Here is a 24,179-nt window from a genome sequence, read left to right on the forward strand (position 1 = left end):
TTATAGACTGTGACTGCATGCCCTGCAGTGTACTAAATGCTTTGTATGTATTAACTGAGGTGATTTTCATAACAACTCTTTGGGTAGGTACATTTTCAGAGGAGAAAGCTGAGACACAGATTTGCCCAAGGTCACATAGTAAATAAGAACCGTAGCCAGGATTTGAACCCAGACAGTCTAGTTCTTAAAGACTGTGCTGCCCCTCCTCTCAAGGCCAGGATCCTGAGCACCTGCTTGACAGGTACCCGGTAAGTATCTGGGGCACCCCAGGAACTGTGCTCGCCACTGAAATGCAGTCCAAACACAAACAGGTGCAAGCCCTGCCCTCACAGCACTTCCAGCCCAGTAAGAAGCAGACATGAATCAAATAGTCACACAGACTTATAAATGCCAAGCTGTGTAAGTGCTAGGAGGGAAAAGTACCAGGTACCCTGGGGCCCTGCCTCTGCCTCAGCACCCTAGGAAGGCTTCTCTGAGGAAGTGACATTTCAGATGAAGATGAAAAATTAGCAGGGAAGAGGAGGGAAAAGGCATTCTAAGCAGAGGGAAAAGGTGCAGGAGCAGGAAGAAGCATGGAACTGAAAACGACCAGTATGGCTAAGCTCAGTGAGAAAGGAGAGCCCACCAGCCTATTAGAGTATCCCAGAAAGCTACAGTGAGTGGAACAGGGGCCCACGCTGGCTGGAGGGGCAAGAAGGGTGAGGGAAGATGGGCACCTATGTTGAGCCTTAAGGCATAGGCAAGATTTCACCGAGGCAGAGGTGGGCTGAGGGGAGGGAACAGAAGCAAAGGTATGGGATCAGGCAGAGTCACCAGGAGTGGAAGATGGGTACTCGTGCCCAGGTGGATGCAGGAGGGGAAACTCAACCCTATCCTCACTTAGCCTTTGCCATTCGTGAGGCCAGAGGGAAAGCAGCGTTGATGGTGTCAGTGTGTGTTAGTGTGTGTGTGCACGCACTTGCCAGAGCATGCTGTGGTACAGTTTGAAAGATGTGTAGAGGGGAAGAAGAAGCAAGCTTGCAGAGTTGAGCTTTCCTGTGGTTGAGCATCCACAGGGAGGGTAACTAGAATGTTGGGGGTGGTATTTTGGGTGGAGAGTGAGGGTGAGGATGTGATATTGGTGGGTCTATAGAATCATGTGATTGCAGTGTCACCATCGAGTTCATTCCAAAGTGCTCACAGTACCTCTTTGTATTTGCTCTATCTGATGAAAAACTTACCATCTGTACACCATTGCAGAACACATAGAGCCATAACTTCTGTTTCACCATTTGAAGAGGTGATTCTTTATACTTGACAGTTCTGTCCCCTTTCTGACAGCTGTCATGTTTCCAGCCCTTTGGAAATTGAGAGGTGCACATGATCTCCTGTCCTCTCCATACCCCGGTGCTATGCTTATGGTGAAGCATAAGCTGAGCCTGGTTTGAGAGGATCTTGGCAGGAAAGGCTTTGGGGCCTCAGAGCTCTGTAATTCCACCTTCTTAAGTGGGTGGATGTCATTTAATCCTGGCCCAAGTGTGGCTGGCACAGTTTAGCTTCTTGAAGAAAGATGGCAGCACACCACACAGGTGTTAGAAATGATACAGTCCATGGGCCTTCACTTGAGCTGGCTCCGTCACAGCAGCCCTCTGAAGTGGGTGGAATTCAAGTGAAAAAACCCAGCCTTGGGGAGATAGAAGGACTTTCCCACATTCCCACAGCTAATAAGTGGTAAGAGAGTCATCATTGCTTCCACTCTACATCCCAGGGTACCTAGTAGACACTTAATGGACCTTGTATGAATGAATCGATGAATGGTCTAGAGTTGGTGTCATGAGTAAAACTAATTTGGGCTGGCAATGAAATTGTTGACATGTTGTGTGTGGGTGTGTGGGTGTGTGTCCCCTTCCCATCCTCTCCTCCGAGTTAGGATCGTAATGGACTCCTGCTGGTCACCAGCTCCCGTCATGACTGTTTTGAAAATGTCTGCCAGCTCATCTCTTTTTCTCCATCCTCACTGTCATCTTGGTTCATGCTCTTGTTGAGTCTCATCATGACCAGGATGACACTCTCTTAAGTGGCTCTTTTGCTTCCAGTCTTGTCCCCTCTTGTCTATCCCCCACAATGCCACTGGAAGTAACTTCCTAAATCAATTTGGATTACATGAGTGTTCCACTTAAATACTTTCCCAGCTCCCTGTCACCTGCCAAATACAGTCCAAATTCCTAAGACATTCATTTCAAAGTGTTATAATTAATTGCCTCCCTCCCCAAATGGACTGTGAATTGCCCAAAGACACAACCATATCTAAGTCATGGTTGTCTTTTCAATACCTGGTATGGTATCAGGCACAGGATAGTTGCTGACAAACATTTGTTAGCTAATTATCATGTGCTGGGGGAGTTGGAGGGAGATTGAACCAATAAAGGGAAATTTGGGTACTTCTGAATGTGCCCTCTGATGAGGGACTGTCTGTGTCCCTCCTCAGAGGCTGTCCCAAGAGAAGCAGACCTCAGATTCTGACAGCGTGGGCGTGGGTGACAACTGTTCTACCCTTGGCCGCCGGGAGACCTGTGATCACGGTAGGAGCCTCTGGGGGCTCAGGCTGGGGAATGCTGGAACTGGGCGGGGCCTTGCCCATGGGCACACATCGGCAGAGCAGGTTCTGACCACTCTGTGACCTGGGTAAGGTGACCTGGCCTGCCATCCCTGGAGCTGCAGGCCCATCCTGTGTGCAGGCTGAAAAGGCCACAAGGAAAACTAAGGATGGGTGGGACTCGGGGCTCCCTCCACTCCCCTGACCCATTTCCCCAACAGGCAAAGGGAAGAAGAGCAGCCTGGCAGAACTGAAGGGCTCAATGAGCAGGGCTGCGGGCCGCAAGATCACCCGTATCATCGGCTTCTCCAAGAAGAAGACACTGGCCGATGACCTGCAGACGTCCTCGACCGAGGAGGAGGTTCCCTGCTGTGGTGGGTCCAGGGCACGGGGAGGAAGGGTGTTCAGGTCCTGTGGGCGCGGGCTTCGGGGGCTGAGGCCAGGAGACCTCATGCCTCATCCACCTCACCCCCAGGGCAGGGGAGGAAATCCAAGCCTCCTGGGAGGCTAAGCCCCACTCCATTAACACTCTAGGCCTTCCCATCACTTCCCTTCCCAGAGGCCCTGACACTCAACGAAAGGAAAAGCCAGCTGACCACTGTATTTCTATGCTCCCTGTGACTGTAGCCCAAATCACTGCCCATCTCTGGGCCTCAGTTTCTCAGTTTCCTCCACGATAACAAGACAGGGGTATCTTATTTTCTAGCATAGAACGTGCCAGGTGTATAAGTAACAACCCATATTATAGGGAAATTTATTGGAGAAAAATATTTAGGTACTTTTTATTAAAAATGCATTCAATGTGAATTAAAGGTGATTTGAAGGGGAAAACATTTTGCTCATGTAAATGTAGTGTTCCATGTACTGGAATCCAGTTTTTAAAAATCATATATTTTGGATATGCAATAATATTCTAACCCTGAAAAAAATATTATAAAAGTACATGGCAAGGCCAGGCGCAGTGGCTCACCTCTGTAATCCCAGCACTTTGGGACGCCGAGGAGGGAGGATCGCTTGAGCCCTGGAGTTTGAGTCCAACCTGGGTAACATGGTGAAACCGTCTCTGCCAAAAATACAAAAATTAGCCAGGCATGGTGGTGTATGCCTGTAATCCCAGCTACTTGGGAGGCTGAGGTGGGAGGATCACTTGAGCCCGGGAGGTTGAGGCTGCAGTGAGCTGTGATAGAGACACTGTACTCCAGCCTGGGTGACAGAGGGAGAGCCAGTCTCAAAAAATAAATACATAAATAAATATATGGCTACAAAGAAATATTTTATAATCAGTGAATCAGAGTACGTTATGGTAAAAATAAGCAAATTTAAATCTAAAACATTAAGAGGGAATTCTAAACCTATGGGTCATTAGCTACATGGCAGCTGTGCCTCGGTCAATTTTAAGATGATGTGGGTGAGACATTTTTGTTCCCACATGCTGCCACTGGGTGTCAGCATCATCCATTATTTTCCATCTTTCAGTAACAGTTTTGATTTGGGGAGAAAAGGCAAAAGAGTTGTGTTTTTTATACACCATATACAGTAGTTCCTGCCCTTTTCATCAAGCTCGGTGTGGCCCACAGGCTATGCAAAGATGTACGAATGCCATTATCAGTCCATGTTTCACAGCTAAGAAACAAACTCAGAGAAATGCATGCCCAAGGTCACCCTGAGGTCTCAGGGGAAAGATTGCTGACCAGGACCCCGAGGCCTTTCCAGCAGACATATGGAGCCGCCTTGCGTCCCCGTGCTGTCCCAGGGCAGGTTATGGGAACCTCACGCCATTGTCTCCTCCAGGGTACCTGAACGTGCTGGTGAACCAGGGCTGGAAGGAACGCTGGTGCCGCCTGAAGTGCAACACTCTGTATTTCCACAAGGACCACACGGACCTGCGAACCCATGTGAACGCCATCGCCCTGCAAGGCTGTGAGGTGGCCCCGGGCTTTGGTCCCCGACACCCATTTGCCTTCAGGATCCTGCGCAACCGGCAGGAGGTGGCCATCTTGGAGGTGAGAGGAGAGGGTGGGGTGCGAGTGGTGCTTGGTCTGGGGACTCTGGCCTTAGTGTCATGTTTTTGTTTGGGGGAGCCCTTGCTACTGACACCACGGGGACTGAAGGGGAAGGAAAGCAAGCCTCACTCCTGTCAGGTGACCCAAGTAGATTATAAGACAACACACAGGACACCCACTTAATTTGAATTTCAGGTAAGCCACGAACAGTACCTGAAACATTTTCATAATAATATAGGCATGTCCCATGCAAGATTGGAGCTTTATCAATACTAAAATATTATTCATTGTTCATCTGACATTCAAATTAAACAAAACATTCTGTATTTTTATTCACTAAATCTGGCAGCCCCAGAACCAAGGTTTGTTTTTTCTCCCTTACCTTAAAATCCCAAGCCTGAAAAGCATTTAGTCTGGTCTAACCATTCAGATTCTGGAATCCCCCTAAGACCTTTCACCAGTACCCTCCTCTGGGGGAGGAGAAGGTCCACTGCCCCTCCCATTGAGCAATTCAAATTTTAGAAAGATTTTCCCCATACTGAGTTGAAATCTTTAAGCTCCAGGAAGGCAATAATTAGGCCTATTCTGCATACTTTTGTTTTTCCAGAACTCAGCATGATGTCCAGCACTAGAATACTATGGGCTCTAGAAATATTTGTTGAACAAATGAGTGAATGAAGTGTGTTTTCATTTCACCGATGCACTGTCCTTCTTACTCACGGGCACTAGCCTCCTCTCTGAGGTCATGCAGAATACGTGGACTCTCTCTTCCACATGGCAACCCTTTGGCGATTTAGAATTTAAAATGTTAACACTAGAGGAAAACAGAAAACTACCTTCTGCCATTACAGATAAGGAAACTGAGGCCAGGGCAGCCACGTGCTTTATCCAGGGGTCCACAGAGGGCCAGTGATCTCTTAGTCTTGTCCTAGAATCTGACCTCTTGGTCTTGTTTTCTGCCCAAGACCCACTGCCTCTCTCAGTTCTTAAATTTCAAAAAATATCGCCTCCGTAACTCACTTTTATTTTTGGTAGTTTGAGATAGGTCTCATTTATCTTATACACGAAACTTTCTAGCAAAAAGTGTGCTTTATGTATTCAAGTTTAGCATCTGTGTGCTAATTTAATTGTATAAGATGCTCTTTAAGTGAGAATTAACATAAGTCCGTGTTTAGCTGGCTGGCAACTTCTTGGAGATTTTCCTATACACAGTATTGTAATTATTTGGCAATTATAACACAAGAAACAATTTTGATTAAGTTATATGAGAAATGGCCTCTTCTAATAAAAAGTAAATATTTTTTAAAAAATTCAGAGAACACCCAAATGTTGGTTTTATATTCTAATGGTTGGGGAAGGCTCTGAGAATGGAAAGTGAGGGCAGGGAGGCCTCTGTGTTAGAGAGGTCCTCAGGGAGGGCCTCCCTGAGGAGGTGACATTTGAATGGAAACCTGAATAGGTGGAAGAAGGGAGCTCTTGGATTTGTGGATGTGTGCTATAATCTTATTCCTCTTTGACCCCTGAATATCGGGTACGTAGTCAGTACTTACAAATATTTCTGGGTTTGGCTGAAGTGAACAGGTCTCCAGGAGCCCTGGCAGTAGGAAAATGAACTCCACGTTTGCCTCCTGTCCTTCAGGCAAGCTGTTCAGAAGACATGGGTCGCTGGCTCGGGCTGCTGCTGGTGGAGATGGGCTCCAGAGTCACTCCGGAGGCGCTGCACTATGACTACGTGGATGTGGAGACCTTAACCAGCATCGTCAGTGCTGGGCGCAACTCCTTCCTGTAAGTGTCAGCTGCACCAGCCACACCTGCCCAGGACCTTTCCTGTCTCCATCCCTCTCAGAGGCTGAGTCCAGCCCTGGGCACTGGGAGGGAAGGGAGGAGCTAAGGAAAGCTCTGCTTCCTTGGTAAGCTGGAGTGGGTGTCTTCCTCTTCCAGCAAAGAGTGGGGAGCTGGCTGAAGGAGGTAGCCCAGAGTCAGAGGCAAGGTGTGGATGGAAGGAGCAAAAGTAGAGAAGCCTTGGAGTAGTGGCCTGGGCTCTGCCCTCATGTCACGGGACTTTAAGCTTTCACACACTGGAGCATGGGCACGTGGCTAGTATATGGCATTCGGTACTAGAAGAGCCAAGTTCGAGTCCCAGCTCGGTCACCACCAGCAGTGGAAGCTTGCACTGGTTGCTTGCCATCTCGGATCTCTGTTTTCTGACTCATAGAATGGTGGTGATGAATTACCTGCCTTGCAGGTTGTTATGAGAATCACATTGGTCCTGTCTGTGACACCCTAACACAGCCCATGACACAGTGCTGCCTGCCATCTTGCTTTTACCAATCTTCTGACCTGCCTTAAGAGTTTCAGCCAGAATCGGCCGGGCACGGTGGCTCACGCCTGTAATCCCAGCACTTTGGGAGGTCGAGGAGGGTGGATCACGAGGTCAGGAGATCGAGACCACGGTGAAACCCCGTCTCTACTAAAAATACAAAAAATTAGCCGGGCGTGGTGGCGGGCGCCTGTAGTCCCAGCTACTCCGGAGGCTGAGGCAGGAGAATGGCGTGAACCCGGGAGGCGGAGCTTGCAGTGAGCCGAGATTGTGCCACTCCCCTCCCGCGGGGGCGAGAGAGCGAGCCTCCCTTTCAAAAAAAAAAAAAAAAAAAAGAGTTTCTGCCAGAATCAATGAGACTGAGGACAGGAAAGCACTGTAAGCTGCAAAGCATCATTGTCATTGTCATTGTCATTGTCATCATACCTTTTATTTTCTAGATATGCAAGATCCTGCCAGAATCAGTGGCCTGAGCCCCGAGTCTATGATGATGTTCCTTACGAAAAGATGCAGGTACAGTCCCTTGGGGCTGCTCAGGAATGTGGCAAAGGCCACTTATTAGCTCTCCCTCTTTCTGCTCCCTTTACCTTCTGCCTCAGAAAGATCATTTTCATTTAAGCAGCAGTAGCTAGAAGGGAAGCCCCTTCTTATCATAGAGCATGGCTCAGGATGAGGAATCCCTGGCACAGAGGCTAGGTGGTGCCATGGAAAGAGACCCAGGTTGTGAGAAAGAAAGGGCTCTGTAGACTCCCAAACACTACCAAAAGGTGAGGCATCGTCTCCAGTTTGAGCAAGATGCTGGGGCCCTCCTCCTGTTTACCACTCTGTGAACTTATCCTGCTGATTCTGTGGTGTCTGGGGCAGGTGCTGACTCTGGGGCCACCCCGCAAGCCTTCAACTGGTGACTTTGTGATCTGGGAGCTTCAGCTCCCAGGCCAGTCTCCATGTTTTGCTTGCTAAGCCAGGGAGATAGATACCAGCTTACTAATTTACAGTGAGGCCTGTGTAGCCATCACATGACCTGGAATGCTCCTGGCAGCATGCCCTGTGCTGTCTCCTCCCTCAGAAAGTGAGAGGAGAGCCACATTCCAATCAGACGCTGGTGGGTGGGTCAGGCCTCACAGCAGAAGAGAGAGACAGTTAAGCTGCCAGGGACAACAGATGTGTCTGCAGACAGGACCTCTGCCTTGGACGGTGCTGGATGACACACTGAGTTTTCACCTGTAGGACTCCCTTCTCTAGAAATTTCTCCAGTCATCCTTCTGTTCATATGGTCTTTCTTCAGACTCAGATAAACCTGTGGATGCGGGTTGAGGTTTTTCTCAGTTGCAGAGTTTAGTGGCAAGACAGCTTAGCACTTAAGGATGTGAAGTTTGAGTCAGATTCAGGGCTGCTGGTCTTCGCTTCCTGACTCCAAAAGGATATGATAAAACCTACCTTCTTGGATGGCTGCAAGAATTAAATAATACCTTACGTAAAATTTTAGGCGGGGTCTGGGTGCCATGGCTCACGCATATAATCCCGGTACTTTGGGAGGCTGAGGTGGGTGGATCACTTGAGGCCAGGAGCTCGAGTCCAGCCTGGCCAACATGGCGAAACCTCGTCTCTACTTAAAAACTACAAAAATTAGCCAGGCATAGTGGCACATGCCTGTGGCCCCAGCTACTCAAGAGGCTGAGGCAGGAAGATTGTTTGAACCCAGGAGGTGGAAGTGAGCCAAGATCAAACCACTGAACTCCAGCCTGGGCAACAGAGCAAGACTCTGTCTTAAAAAAAAAAAAAAATGTTTAGGCTGGGTGCAGTGGCTCATACCTATAATCCTAGCACTTAGGGAAGCTGAGGTGGGTGGATCATTTAAGCCCAGGAGTTTGAGACCAGCCTGGCCAACATGGCAAAACCCTGTCTCTACAAAAATTAGCTGGGCATGGTGGTGCACATCTGTTGTCCCAGCTACTCAGGAGGCTGAGGTGGGAGGATCACTTGAGTCTAAGAGGTTGAGGCTGCAGTGAGCCATGATCACACCACTGCACTCAAAAAAAGAAATTAGCACAGTGCCTAGACATTGGAAGGTCCTATACAGAGGAGTAGATAGTACTGTTGTTGACAACATCATTATTATATTGCATTATTATCATATTTGACTCGTTTCCTAAGCTTTCACTGGATTTTTAGTATTCTTAATATTCTTCATGCACAAATGTATAATTAATCTATTAAGTTATGTCACTTCTATCACTGGCTCATCTCATCCAGGACTTTTCTTCTTGAGGGAAGACTGTTTTCTTTTTGAGGCAATTCAGAAAATCAGGATACTTCCAAATGTTCTAAAGACAAAAATATCTATGATAAATCAAATATAGCCACCCAAAGTCTTTTGAGACTTTCTAATTTTCCTCTCAGCAGGTGCTGCAGTTTAGGGTTGCCTTCTGCTGCCCCCCAGCAGGAAGGTACGAGGTTCAAATGATATACTGCTAGCAAAAGTGCTATATGATTTTTGAGTGCTATGCAAGTCTAAAAATGTAAGACCAAGATCTCAGAGCAAGAAGACTCCATGCTGAGCAAAGACCGCAGTACACCCTGCATTGATGAGTCTGCGCCTGCCTGAACTTAACTGTCTTCCTCCATCTCCCACCAGGACGAGGAGCCCGAGCGCCCCACAGGGGCCCAGGTGAAGCGTCACGCCTCTTCCTGCAGTGAGAAGTCCCATCGCGTGGACCCGCAAGTCAAAGTCAAACGCCACGCCTCCAGTGAGTTGTGTGTGGGCCTCCCCTGCTGACTAGGGAGGAAAGAAAGGAAGCAGTCTATAGGAGGGATCTCAAAATCAGTTTCCCTGGTGGGTAAATAAATGAGCAAAGTGAGATGCAAGAAAATACTCTACCATAAGAAAAATCACAGAGCAAGCACAATGATAAAGGGCAGCTAGCATGTGGCCTCAGAGGGAAAATGACAGGGAGTTGGGGGATGGGGAGGTACTGTAGGAAACTGGTACCCAGTTTTCTAGGTCCCAACTATAAGGGAGGCTGCTGCTCAGCTCCAGCAGATGATTCCTATGCAGCAGTACCAGGCCTCTAACACCAGATTTGCCAATTACTTAAAAGAGGCCAGAAATCTAGAATTTAGGTGAAATCTACTTATTTTTTAATATGAGCAACTATTTTTTTTTTAATTTAGCACCAAATGAGGCCAAATAGAGAGAGAGAGAGATTGTTGACAAGCTGTGTCTGTTTCAGAAGCTAACAATTTGTGATTTCTGATCTGGGGTAGTAAGTGGAGAACTGAACCCATCCAAATACCCTGGAGCCAGCTGCCATGAAAGCCACAGCTCACCTTGGTGTCCCATCCTAGCTCTGCCTAGCACCCCACAGGAGCTCTGTGAATTGCCTGATTGCCACGCTGCACAATAATGACTAAGTATGCCAGGCAACTCTGTTGTAAATTCTGTTTTACTTCCAACAGTAATCTGTGCTCCTGTGTGATTTATCTTTATGAACAAGCCAGCTTCCTGTGGGACAGTGTGTTCCAAAAGTTTTTGCTTTGTTCCTTTACATTTCTTCCCCCTGCATCTCAACAGAGTCAAGTTCTGTTCCGTGCTTTTTGAAAACTTACTTTTATTTTTTAATACCTATTTTTAAAAATACTTTTCTATATTATAACTCCATTTCATTTGTGTAGATCATCCCTTCTGAGGGTCAGGAAATCTGTATTCCATTCCTCATTCCTCCCTTGACTACTGAATTACTGTGTACCTCTGGGGAAAGTCCTTTCCCCTCTCTGGGCCTGAGTTTCCTCTTTGAACAATCAGAAGGTTGTTGTGTAACTTTGCACTCTACTCTCAGAGGCACTGGAAATGCAGGGCCTTGTGAAATGCCCATTTTAAAATGGAAATCTAAACTGAAAAAAGCATGTAAGGTTAAAGAAATCACCAAATGTCAACGACAACAACAAAAAACAAACACACACAAAAAAGCAGGCCCTTTCTTCAAATCAAATCTTATATGAAAGCCCAGTTTATAAAAGAAAAATAAAAGTGGAGCTACTCTGGTTGAGGCCCACTTGGCCTCCACTTTTCCTGTTAGCCATCACCGTGGGGTCATGAGGTTCCTTGAAGGGCAGTGGGAAACCACAGTGGAAAACTACTGATGAATTCCAACAAGGTTGTTTTTTAGATGAAGAAACTGAAGAAAATAAAAGGGAAGATATCTTAGTCCATTTCTCCTGCTATAACAAAATCCCATAAGCTGGGTAACTTATAAATAACAGAAATTTATTTCTCATTGTTCTGGAGGCTGGGAAGTCTGATATCAAGGTGGCAGACGATTTGGTGTCTGGTGAGGGCCTGTTTCTTGGTGATGACCATCTTTTTGCTCCCTGGGGTCTCTTTCCTAAGGGCATTAATCCCACCCATGAGGGCTCCACCCTCGTGACCTAATCACCTACCAAAGGCCCCACCTCCAAGTGCCATCACAAAGGGGATTGGATTTCAACATATGAATTTTGGGGGATGTAAACATCTAGTCTATAGCCAAAGGATTTTGCCCACGATCATGTATTAATTGCCTATTGCTATATAAAAAATTACCCAAAATTTAGCTCCTCTAAACAATAAGCAGGAAGATATGTTATATCACATGGTTTCTGTGGGTCAGGAATCCCAAATGGCTTGGATAGGTAGTTCTGGCTTGGGGTCTCTCATGAGATCTCAAGATGTTGGCCGGTCATCTGAAGTCACCTAAAGGCTTGACAGGCTGAAGGATCCATTTCTAAGATGGCTCACTGCATGCCTGGCAAGTTTGTGCTGGTTGTTGGAAGGAGGCCTCAGTTCTTTGCCATGGGGATCTCTTCATAGAGTTGCTTGTCCTTGTGATGTGACAGCTGGCTTCCCCCAGAGCAAGCAACCCAAGAAGGAAAAGCAAGGCTGATGCTGCAAGGTCTTTTATGACCTATGGTTAGAAGTTACACTCTGTCATTCTGCAATATCCTAATGGTTACACAGGTCAGCACTGTTTAGTGTGGGAGGGGACTATAAAAGGGCATGAATATCAGGAAGCAAGAATCATGGAGGCCAAGTAGATTGCTGAGAAAAATGGTGGTGTGAGAAGCTGCATGGACCCACTCCCTAGCAAAACAGCTGTAGCTGGTGAAATTTATTAAAACAAACAATTATTTAAAGTCTGGAAATTTTCCTAAGGGCAAATGAAGAAACATTTATTCTAGAAAATTTGCTACATCTTAGAACAGTGAGAGTTTGTGGCATTTGAGCTACAACCTACCCATTTATTCGCCAACTCAGTTTGAAAGAATCTTCACTCCAGGCGTGTCTAGACAAGAAAACAGGGCTCCTTCTTCCCCCAGCTGCCAGTCAAGGGCTACAGTATCTCCCCAAGAAGGGCAGGCTGCCAGTATTTTTTGTCATACCCAGCTCCATGCTGCAGAGGCTAAATTCCAGGTGATTGCAGCCAAGAGGTAGGAAGCTCCCTTCCTCTACCCAGATGATGGAGCAAAGGCTTTGCCCCAGGTAGGGTAAGCCAAGAATACTGGGGCCCTGATTGCCCTCATCCTAGCTCACTTGTAAGGCAGAGGTTCCATGCTGGCAGAGGCAAGCAGAGTAGACCAGAGTACTGCCCCCACCCAGCACCCTGCTCATAACAGGAATGTCACTCCAAGAGAAACAGGCTCTTAATTTGTTTTGTGCTGCTATAACAGAATAACAGAGACTGGGTAATTTATAATGAACAGAAATTATTAGCTCCTAGTCTGGAGGCTGGAAAATCCAAGACCAAGGTGTTGACATCTAGAAGGGCCTTCTTGCTGCATCATCACGTGGCAGAAAATGGAAGGGCAAAGAGGCAAAAGGGGATTGAATTTGCTCTCTTTTAACGGCATTAATCCCACCCATGAAGGCAAGCCCTCATGGCCTAAATCACTTCTCAAAGCCCCATCTTTTCATACTGTTACAATTGCAGTTAAATTTCAACATGAGTTTTGGAGGGGACGAACATTCAAACCACAGCACAGGCCATCGTTCCCACCCCTGGATCCAGAGCAGTGACTCAGAGATTTTGCTGAGTGGGGAAAGGCAGGCCATAAGAACAGAGAATTCCAAAGCTCTTCCTCGAAAGAACTGACTTTAGTTGGAACAGAGTGTGGGAAAGTGTAAACCAAAGGGTGCTCTCAAAAACAATGGAGATTTGGTGGTTATGAGAACAATAAACTAAATCATAGGCTAGTTTATCAGAGAGAACCACAGAAAGAGACAGCTAAAATTGCCCTCAGCCGGGCGTGATGGCTCACCCTTGTCATCCCAGCACTTTGGGAGGCTGAGGCAGGTGGATCACTTGAGGCCAGGAGTTCAAGACCAGCCTAGCCAACATGGCAAAACCCTGTCTCTACTAAAAATACAAAAATTAGCCAGGCATGGTGGTGGGCACCTGTAAGCCCAGCTACTCGGGAGGCTGAGGCACAAGAATCACTTGAACCCAAGAGGCAGAGGTTGCAGTGAGCCATGATGGTGCCACTGCACTCCAGCCTGGGTGACAGAGTGAGACCCTGTCGCCAAAATATATATATATTTTTTTTTTTAAAAGAAATTTTTTAAATAAAAAGAGGCCTCCTAGGGTTAGAACAAATCTCAAAGATGGGCCTCCAGAACTATCCTGTAAAGGGGCTGAATTTAATTGGATCAGGCTGTGGAGTAATTGATGCATTGTCAAAATCAATAGACCAAACACCTGACAATTAGTAGAGTTGGGTGTAATAGCAACAGAGGCCGACTGCTTAACAGGAGATTAGGGAAAGAGTCAGAAATCCCTGCTAATACGCTGTCACCCCAGAGTGACTGTATACATGCCAAGGCTATGGCCTCTGAGGAGCAACATCAGTGGCTTCATACTTCAAGAGGAAGTAGACTACACTAAAATACTTCAGACAAGTCACTAAACAAATAAGAAAGTAACAACCCCACAACCCGGTTGGGGGGATGCATATCAAAAGATACTACAATATATTCTCTGAAATGACCAGTTTTCAACAAAAAATTATGAGACACACGAAGAAGCAGGAAAATGTGACCCATACAGAAGGAAAAAAGTCAAGCAACAGAAACTGCCTGAGAGAGGGCCCAAATGTAGAATTTAACAAAGATTTCAAAGCAGCCATTATAAATATATTTAAAGAACTTAAGGAAACCATGCTTAAAGAAATAAAGGAACAGGAGATGACAGTGTATTAACAGATAGTCTATATTATTGATAGCCTATATTATTGATAGTCTCTATCAATATATTATTGATAATAGCCCATTCCTCCTGCTATAACAAAATTCCATAAGCTGGGTAACTTATAAACAACAGTCTGGAGAAATTGACTTCATACTGCAGGAGGAAATAGACTACACTGAATACTACACTACACTAAACTGTACACTACAGTATACGTATATGGAACTACGCTACAGTTATATGGAATATAGCTATATGCTTACTATACTATACTATATAGTATAGTCATGTGGGATATATTATTGATAATATATTGATAGAGGCCTCCAACAGAAAGATAGAAATTATAAAAAGAAGAACCAAATAAAAACCATGAGGCTGAAAAGTACAATAACTGAAATGAAAAACTCACTCAATGGGCACAACAGTAAATTTGACCTGGTAGAAGAATCAGTGAACTTGATGATAGAAAAATAGAGATTATGCAAATCAAGAGCAAAGAGAAAAAAAGAATGAAGAAAAATGACAGAGCCTCAGAGCACTGTGGAACACCATTAAGTGCACAAACATATGTGTACAGGGAGTACTAGAAGGAGAAGAGAGACAGATGAGCATAAAAAATATTCAAATAATGGATGAAACTTGCCAAATTTATTGAAAAACATTAATCTATACATCCACGAAGCTCAGTGAAATCCAAGTAAGATAAAGGCAAGGAGATCTACAAAAGACACATCATGGTAAAAATGCTGATACCAAAGACAAGGAAAAAATCTTGAAGGCAAAAGAGAAAATCAGGTCATCATGTATAAGAGAACCCCAGTAACATTAACAGCTGACTTCTCATCAGTAACAATGAAAGCCAGAAGGCCATCCATGCTGTATTATGATCAGGCTTGAACTGCAGGTAGTTGTGTCAGGAACAGATTTTTGCACGGGTCACTAGGTGACCACTGCAATCCCTGCAGCAGGTGGCTAGACAAGACCCCCAATTATCCATAAACTGCAGGAATTTTTCTGCACCAACTTATATAAAGCTGTGTGCACCTCTGTATAGTGCACAAAAAAAAAAGTAAAACTTTCCCTAAGAGGTTGAACTATGGCCTTGGCCCAGGTAGAGCAGTATTGCACAGCATGGACCCTGGAGTCAGAGAGACATGGAGACATGGGTTTAACCTCAGCTCTGCCACCATTAGCAGTGGGACCTAACTTCTGTGTGCCTCAGTTTCCTCAACAATAAAAGAATATTAATTATAGTAAGTTTTGTGGGCTGGGTGCAGTGGCTCACTCCTGTAATCCCAGCACTTTGAGAGGCTGAGGCAGGCTGATCACTTGAGGTCGGAAGTTCGAGAACAGCCTGACCAACATAGCGAAACCCCATCTCTACTAAAAATACAAAAATTAGCCGGGCATGGTGGTGCACACCTGTAGTCCCAGCTACTCTACTTGGGAGGCTGAGGCAGGAGAATCGCTTGAACCCCAGAGGTGGAGGTTGTAGTGAGCTGAGATCATGCCACTGCACTCCAGCCTGGATGACAGAGTGAAACTCTGTCTCAAAATAAATAAAAAAAATAAGTTTCATGATGACTAAGTGGGAATGCAAGTGAATGGCTCAGCATATAGTGCCTTGTGTGTAGTAAATAATAAATATTTTTTTCCATAATTATTTGCTTTTATTGTCCATCATAGTATTGAACCTACAGTAGACCACCAGGTCCCTCCCTCCCCCAACCCCTTCCCCAGTAATAAAATGGACAATGCCTGACTGTAGTCCAAAGTCTAGAATCTCTGGAGATCTGAGTTATATGGAACAGTCTCCTTGACTTATAAATATCTGAAAACTGACTACAAAACATGCTCTTTTAAAACCAAAGTATGTTCTACATCACAAATTTGTTTTTTAATAATATTATCATTATTATCTAAGCCTTACTATTTGCCAGGTACCATACTAAGTGCTTTTCATCAATCATCTCATTTAACCCTTACCACAACTCTATGAGGTAAATTGTATCCGTATCCTTATTTACAAATGAGGAAACTAAGGTCAAGGGGGAAAGGCACAGAAAAACACTACCAGTCACTTTTGCCTAATGTCACACAACCAAGAAGGTCAAAAATGCCCAAATCTCAGACTATCTGTTCCAAGGCCTTGCTCCTAGTCCCTGTGCCCTGTGGCCTCCCTTTTGCTTCTTATTTCCTTAGAGGATTCACACTAAATATATCTAAGGGACTAGGTCTAAATATTTATAGATGGAGAAGTTGGGGCTGAAAGAGAAGCTGACACCACCCAAGTACCTCTGCCAGAGGTCAGAACTGAGGGCCTTTCCCTTCCCCACATCTTTGCAGGTGCCAATCAATACAAGTATGGCAAGAACCGAGCCGAGGAGGATGCCCGGAGGTACTTGGTAGAAAAAGAGAAGCTGGAGAAAGAGAAAGAGACGATTCGGACAGAACTGATAGCACTGAGACAGGAGAAGAGGGAACTGAAGGAAGCCATTCGGAGCAGCCCAGGTACCTATGTGGGTGTGGTCCTGAGCACCTATGGGTGGCCAGCTCATCCTTGGGCATAGTAAAGGGAGGTCTCTTGCACAAGTCATCCTGGTTTCCTACCCAAGTGGGCTTCTCCTCCCCTCCTCCTTCTCCTCCTCCTCCTCTTCTTCTCCTTTTCATCATTATCATCATCATTCCTCCCAATTAAAGAAAGTGCCATCAATTTAATAACTGGTTTTGGAGGGATTACAAAGCATCACAATAATGTATACACTTAATGTAGTAAGAAGCAACCTGATTTTAGAAATATGAAGCACAGAAGTGTGCCTTAGAATCAAGGAAATAAGAGATGTCATTTTGAACCCCACCTTCATTCATTCACAGATGTATGTGAGACATTGGTCCTAGTAAAGGGAATAATGGACATGACATTTTCCCAGGATCCTCTTCTGAAACCCAGGGACCTCAGCAGGCCCTGCCTGCTCTGGGCTTCTCCACACCCTATTTTCTGCTGTGTTTCCTTTGCATTCTCTCTAACTGCAGTTTGACACACTTTAAGCCTAAGGTTTCTTCACATGCCGGAGGGAGCAGAAGTCCTGTTTTTATAGAACATGTCCACAAACATGTAGCCCTATGAGAATCTGGTGGACCTATGGACCCTTTCCTAAGAAGAAACACCACAGTTCACAATGCTGCAAAAAAAAGTTCAGGAGCTCATGTGGCTGCCTGTGGAGCCTATCCATAGATTGCCTAAGACTCCATGAACCTCAGATTAAGAACTTCTGGTTTAAAGGAGAAGACTTGTTCTGTGTGGCCAAGGACCAGAATCAACAGGAGGAAGGCACAGGAAGGCAGTTTGGTTTCCATATAAAGAATTTTCTGAGAGTCAGAACCAAGATTTGGAGCAAGCTGACTCTCCTTGTCCTGCTCAATTTTTTCCCCTATGGCACTATCACTTTGTAATATATCAGATTATTTATTATATTTATTATTTATTGTTTGCCACAGACACACAAATATAAGCACCATAAGGGCAAGGATCTTTGCCTGTTTTGTTCACTGATATATCTAGGGCTGAGGACAATGCCTGATACATGGTAAGCATGCATTAAATACATGGTGAATGATGAATATAAAGAATTCAACATTACTGGAAAACCTTCCAGCACAGCCTCCCTCAGGACAAAGAATGGAACTGATTTTTAAACCTGGTAAGACCCAACACAGCACTTGGCATGAGAAAGGTACTAATATAGGTTTGTTAGATTAAATCGAAAAAGTGGGCTGGGTGCCGTGGTTCATGCCTGTAAGCCTAGCACTTTGGGAGGCTGAGGCAGGAGGACCATTTGAGCGCAGGAGTTTGACACCAGCCTGAGCAACATAATGAGACCTCATCTCTATTTTTCTTAAAGAAAAAAAATTTAAAAATAAAAATAAATTGAGGCCGGGCATGGTGGCTCATGCCTGTAATCCCAGCACTTTGGGAGGCTGAGGTGGGCGGATCACAAGGTCAGGAGATCGAGACCATCCTGGCTAACATGGTGAAACCCCGTCTCTACTAAAAATACAAAAAATTAGCCGGGTGTGGTGGTATCAGAGGTGAGGCAGAGAATGGGTGAACCTGGAGGTGAGTTGCAGTGACCGAGATCATCCACTGATCCAGCCTGGGGACAGACAAACCCCTCTTAAAAAAAAAAAAAAAAAAAAATTGAATAAAAAACAAAATCCTAAGAAAATCGGTGTCTATAAAGCCTGTATGACATTTGTTACAAGTACCAGAACCAAACTAAATGGCAGAAAAGAAAAAAGTGTAATTGAAAATTCAGTGATCTGGTATTGGGTCCAGGGATTAATGATGTCACCAGAAGTTTTTCCACATCATGTTCTACCTTCTCTCTTTTGGTTCTTCTTCCTTGTGATGCCACACTCACCCAGCCCTCCCAGCCAACCCAAGCAGAGAGAGCTTCTCCTCCCAACGACCACCACAAAACCCTCTGGATTCACTCTGATTGGTCCCACTTTCATCCCTAATCCAATCGCTGTCACCAGAAGATGAGTTGTGATTATGGGGCAGACCTAAGTTATGTGCCAAACCCTTGAACTAGAAGTAGAGTCAGCCCCACTCAAACTAGAGAGAGAATGGGGGTAGGGGGGCAGGTGCAGTGGCTCATGCCTGTAATCCCAGCACTTTGGTAGGCCAAGGCTGGTGGATTACTTGAGGTCAGCAATTTGAGACTACCCTGGCCAACATGGCAAAACCCCATCTCTACTAAAAATACAAAAATTAGCTGGGTGTGCTGGCATGTGCCTGTAGTCCCAGCTACTTGGGAGGCTTGAGGCAGGAGGATCGCTTGATCCCAGGAGGCAGAGGTTGCAGTGAGCTGAGATCACCCACTGCACTCCAGCCTGGGCGACAGAGTGAGACTCCGTCTCAAAAAAAAAAAAAAAAAAGAAAAAACAGAAGAGAGACAGAATGAGAGGGGGAAGGTGGTTTCCCAATGAAAACTCAGAGTGCTATTTCCAGGAGATGGTGAAATGGGTACCAGACATATAAAGAACATAATGAGACCTCATCTCATTATGGAGCTGGAATCCTAGTATGGAGCTGGAACCCCAAGCCCAGAGTCCATCTCTTAACCAAGACTGGGGGCTGGAAAGGCCCTCCAGGAGGGGCAGACAAAGGCCTGAGGCCCTGCCAGATTCCCTGACGCTTCAGGTCAGGTTCAGCTTTTTCTTACCAGTGTCTCTTGATTCAGGAGCAAAATTAAAGGCTCTGGAAGAAGCCGTGGCCACCCTGGAAGCTCAGTGTCGGGCAAAGGAGGAGCGCCGGATTGACCTGGAGCTGAAGCTGGTGGCTGTGAAGGAGCGCTTGCAGCAGTCCCTGGCGGGAGGGCCAGCCCTGGGGCTCTCCATGAGCAGCAAGCCCAAGAGTGGGGTGAGTCCAGGGCTTTCCATGCCAGGGGCAGCTACTCCTATATCCCTCCACGCACTACAGATCTCTCCTTCATGATCATTCTTTGGAGGTAGAGGTTATGCCCATTTACAGACAAGAAAACTGAAGTCCAAAGAGGTGAAGGGCATGCCATGGGTGGCACAGCTAGGAAGAGGACTCTTGGAGCAATTTCTCTTGGTTTCTGGCCTGTTCTTGTCTCCACAACAGCAGCACCATTTGACTTTTTACCCTAAAGGTGATCTTAGAAATGGCCTTGGGGTTATTGATGATAATAGTAGTCAGCATACGTTGAATAACAAACGTGTGATCCATTACTATAGGCATCTTAACCTGTATTATCTCACACAATCTTCCTGGCAGTCCTATGAGGTAGTTTAGGGGTTGACAGACAAGGAAACTGAGGTTCAGAGATGTTGAATGACTTGCTCAAGGTCACTCCATGAAGTGGGAGACAGGATTCCAAACCCAGGAAGTCTAACTCCAGAGCCCACCAGGGCAACATGGTGAAACCCTGTCTCTACAAAAAATACAACAGTCTCACATGCCCTCTCCTGAGATCTCCAGGGTACCAGGCCCTGTCCTCAGGGCTCTGCATCCATTATCTCTAATTTTCCCAGCAACTCTGTGAGGAAGATAAGCTCACCTCCAATGGGGCTCTCTCAGAGAGAACTTCTCTGACCTCATCTACACCAGGGTTTCTCAACCTCAACACTACTGACATTTTGGACCAGTAATTCTTTCTTATAAGGGACTATTCTGTGCACCAGCAGGATGTTAGGGATGTTAAGGTCCTACCTAAGGATATCAAGTAGGATGTTAAGCAGCATCTCTAGCTTGTACTCACTGGTTGCCAGTAGCACCCCCCCTCCAGTGACAACCAAAATATCTCCAGAAATTCCCAGATGTCCCCTGGGAGAGCAAAACTGACCCTAGTTGGTCTAAATTACCAACAGCTCCCTCTATTATTCTTCCTCATAGCACTTAACCACAATTTGTGTGTATGTGTGTGTGTATATATATTTGTATCCTTGCTTGTCCAATGTCTGTCTTCTCCACTAGATTGTATTTTTGTGAAGAATTGGACTACATCCATTTGTTTATCATTAAATTCCTGACCCTTTACAGAAAAATAGTAGGAGTACAAGAAATATTTGTCAAATGAATAAATGTTTTGTCTGCTTTCGGGTGAGGAAATTGAGACTCAAAGAGATGAAATAACTTGTCTGATAAGTATGACTTGTCGGGAGGCAATGTGTCATTATTATTGTTGTCCCAGGTCACATTTCCTGGTCACACCACACCTGATTGAGCCAGTGCTGTGTCTTACACCCCTACACTTCCTTTCCATGGGGTGTTTCCAACCTCATTGTATAGATGAAAAACATGACAGCCAAGGACAAAACAACTTCCCAGAGTCACAGAGGGCTGGTGGAGGAGCTAGTACTGGTTCATTCATCCCTGCTGCTTCCTCCCACCAGCATGACCTGATATTCCCATTCCAGAGCACTTTTCCCTGGGTTTTGGATCCTTTTAACATTCTTTGGAGATAAAGAGAAGCTTTCTCTAAATTCCTTGTAGGTTTAGCTGTTAAGATGTCACCCTTAAGGAGCTACATCTAGTAAGATGTTAATACTAAGCAATTATCTGGAAAAAAATGTAGGGGTAAAGGTAATTTCAAAAATGAGAAGGAATACAGGAGAGAGGTTAAAAGTCAGGCTGTGGGGCCAGGCATGGTAACTCATCCCTATAATCCCAGCACTTTGGGAGACTGAGACGGGCGGATCACTTGAGGCCAGGAATTCGAAACCAGCCTGGCCAACATGGTGAAACCCTGTCTCTAGTAAAATGCAAAAATTAACTGAGCATGGTGGCACATGCCTGTCCCAGCTACTCCAGAAGCTGAGGCAAGAGAATCACTTGAACCTGGAAGGTGGACCTCCAGCCTTGGCAAGAGAGCAAGACTGTCTCACAAAAAAAAAAAAAAGAAAAAAAGAAAGGAAAAAAGGGCTATGGGATTGGAATCCTGGTTCTCCCACTCACCAGCCACGTGACCTTGCACAGCAATTTGACCTTCCCAATTTCCTCACCTAGAAAATGGAATGACTAATAATAATACCTACTTCATCGGCTTGTTGAAAAGCTAAAGGAGCTAATTCACACAATGCTTTGTACATAGTGAGGTTCAGTAATTCTAGTTCTCATTATCGTTATCTGAAGGTCCTCAAGTATCTTCTTCTCTCACCTTCTTCAATGCTGTCATGTTTGCCAGGTGCCTTTTATTTTAAAGTTCCTCCTGCAGCTAGGTGGAGTAGCCCACACCTGTAATCCCAGCACTTTGGGAGGCCAAGGTGGGTGGATTGCTTGAGCCCAGGAGTTTGAGACCAGCCTGGGCAACTTGGCGAAACCCCATCTCTACTAAAAATACAAAAATTAGCCAGGACCGGTGGTACACACCTATAATCCCAGCTACTTGGGAGGCTGAGGTATGAGAATCACTTGAACCCAGGAGGCAGAGTTTACAGTGAGGCAAGCTCGCGCCACTGTGCTCCAGCCTGGGTGACAAAGAGAGACTCTGTCTCAAAAATAAAAATAATAAAGTGTCCTCATGCTTTTGAGGGCAGGCTTGGTGTAGGTAGCCATCACCAGATCTCACCTATATAATTATTTATTGCCATCAACAGGAAACTGCAAATAAACCCCAGAACAGCGTTCCAGAGCAATCTCTCCCTGTCAACTGTGTTTCTGAGCTGAGGAAGAGGAGCCCATCCATCGTAGCTGCCAACCAAGGAAGGGTGCTACAGAAAGCCAAGGTAGAGCCATAGTTCAGCTCCTCAAAATCAGAGATCTGGTAGCCCCCTTTACATGGAACTTCACCCAAAACCAAAATATCAACTAGTGAGAAAGGCAGAGAATTGCCAATGCATTTATGCAATGAAACTCATGAACCTTCCTCAGAAGGGGTAATCCTCAGATCTTATTCAGAACCTATTCACTTTTTGTTAACACATATTTCTAACAAGCTTAATCATCTGGTTTCTGAGCCTACAGTGTGCTTTCAGACAGGACAGGTTCCATTTCATTGATGAGGTAACTGAAGATTGAGGACGATGGGACTTGCCCAGGGCTATGCAAGGTATCACTGCAAAAGCAAAGAAGCAAACCCACCTCTTCCAATTCTAAGTCCATGGCTCCCTCCAGGATGCTGGTCCACAGTCCCTTCTGTGTGACTCTTGGGGGTCAGCTGTGTTTCAGAACTTTTTGGATTTTATAAACATAATATGGTACCTACACTAATACATGATGAAAACCCCAGTAAGTCCTCAGGTGGTACCATGTAAGCAAACATGTTAATAATTCTACAGTAAGACATAGGAATATGTATAGCACATGGAGTGAATAAAGATTATAAACAGACTCATATCAGGTCAGGTCAAGTTTTGCCACCAAATGAGACTATACCAAAACAGTGGAGAAATATTTCGGTTTCACAGCTTTCTGGATTCCAGAATTGCAGATAAAGTGTGGACCTGTCCTGGTCCATTTTTTGCTGCTTATAACAGAATACCTGAACCTGGATCATTTATAAAGGAACAGAATGTATTTCTTAAGAGTTTGGGAGGCCGAGAAGTCTCAGGTTGACGGGCCATATCTGGCAAGGGCCTTCTTGCTGGTGGGGTCTCTCTGCAGAGTCTGGAGGCAGCCCAGGGCATCACAGGGTGAGGGGGCTGAACATGTTAGCTCAGGTCTCTCTTCCTCTTTTTATAAAGCCACCAGTCCGACTCCCATGATAACCCATTAATGCATTAACTCATTAATGCCTTAATCCATGAATGGATTAATCCATATTCATGAAGACAGAGCCCTCATGACCCAATCACCTCTTAAAGGCTGCACCTCTCAATACTGCCACATTAGGGATTAAATTTCAACATCAGTTTTGGAGGGACAAACATTCCAATCATAGCAGGATCTGAAAAACAAATGCCTGGCACATCAGAGATGCTCAGGAAGCCTTTCTAGACCTGTCTGGCAGCAGCACAGAATGTCTGAAAAATTGGTAGGAGATGAGACTGGAAAGACAGTTTGATATAGAAGGACCTAAATTCCAAGCTAAGAAATGTGGAGACTGATGAGTTTTCAAGGAACAATCTCCTTTTTAAATATGAAAATATAAAATTAATCTTTATTAATTTAAAATGGGGAGAATGGAATGGTGGTTGCCAGAGACTGAGGGCTGGGGGAACTGGGGAGATGTTGGTCAAAGGATACAAAGTTTCAGTTTTAAGAAGACTTAAGTTCGGGGGATCTAATGTGCAGAATCGTGGCTACAGTTAAAATACCATATTGTATACTCGAAATTTGCTTTAAAAAGTCACTTTTTACTGTTCTCACCACACACACACACACACACACACACACACACACACACGATAACTAGGTGAGGTGTGTTAACTAAACTTGACTGTGATAATCATTTCACAATATGTCAAATCAAAAAAAATAGTTCAAATTAGAAACATAATAAAAGGGGGAACATCCTATTTAAAGTAGTGGAAAACTCCAATTTCATTCATTCAAGAAACACATATTAAGCACCTGCTAAATGCTTGACACTTCA

The 24,179-nt window shown here is 45.3% G+C and overlaps 1 protein-coding gene across 2 annotated transcripts in view; it reads left to right on the forward strand.

Annotated features, from left to right (window-relative positions):
• AFAP1L1 (actin filament associated protein 1 like 1) overlaps positions 1 to 24,179 on the forward strand; it is a 70,028-nt gene that overhangs the window by 41,430 nt on the left and 4,419 nt on the right. For both annotated transcript variants that reach the window (XM_032158306.2, XM_058440012.1), the window contains exons 10-18: positions 2,468 to 2,561; positions 2,797 to 2,949; positions 4,367 to 4,578; positions 6,218 to 6,363; positions 7,339 to 7,411; positions 9,534 to 9,645; positions 16,465 to 16,629; positions 19,365 to 19,543; positions 22,243 to 22,371. In XM_032158306.2, the coding sequence (XP_032014197.1) occupies positions 2,468 to 2,561; positions 2,797 to 2,949; positions 4,367 to 4,578; positions 6,218 to 6,363; positions 7,339 to 7,411; positions 9,534 to 9,645; positions 16,465 to 16,629; positions 19,365 to 19,543; positions 22,243 to 22,371 (1,263 nt within the window). The remainder of the gene's footprint in view (positions 1 to 2,467; positions 2,562 to 2,796; positions 2,950 to 4,366; positions 4,579 to 6,217; positions 6,364 to 7,338; positions 7,412 to 9,533; positions 9,646 to 16,464; positions 16,630 to 19,364; positions 19,544 to 22,242; positions 22,372 to 24,179) is intronic.

Source organism: Hylobates moloch, unplaced genomic scaffold, assembly GCF_009828535.3.
Source record: "Hylobates moloch isolate HMO894 unplaced genomic scaffold, HMol_V3 SCAFFOLD_6, whole genome shotgun sequence".
Lineage (NCBI taxonomy): Eukaryota > Metazoa > Chordata > Mammalia > Primates > Hylobatidae > Hylobates > Hylobates moloch.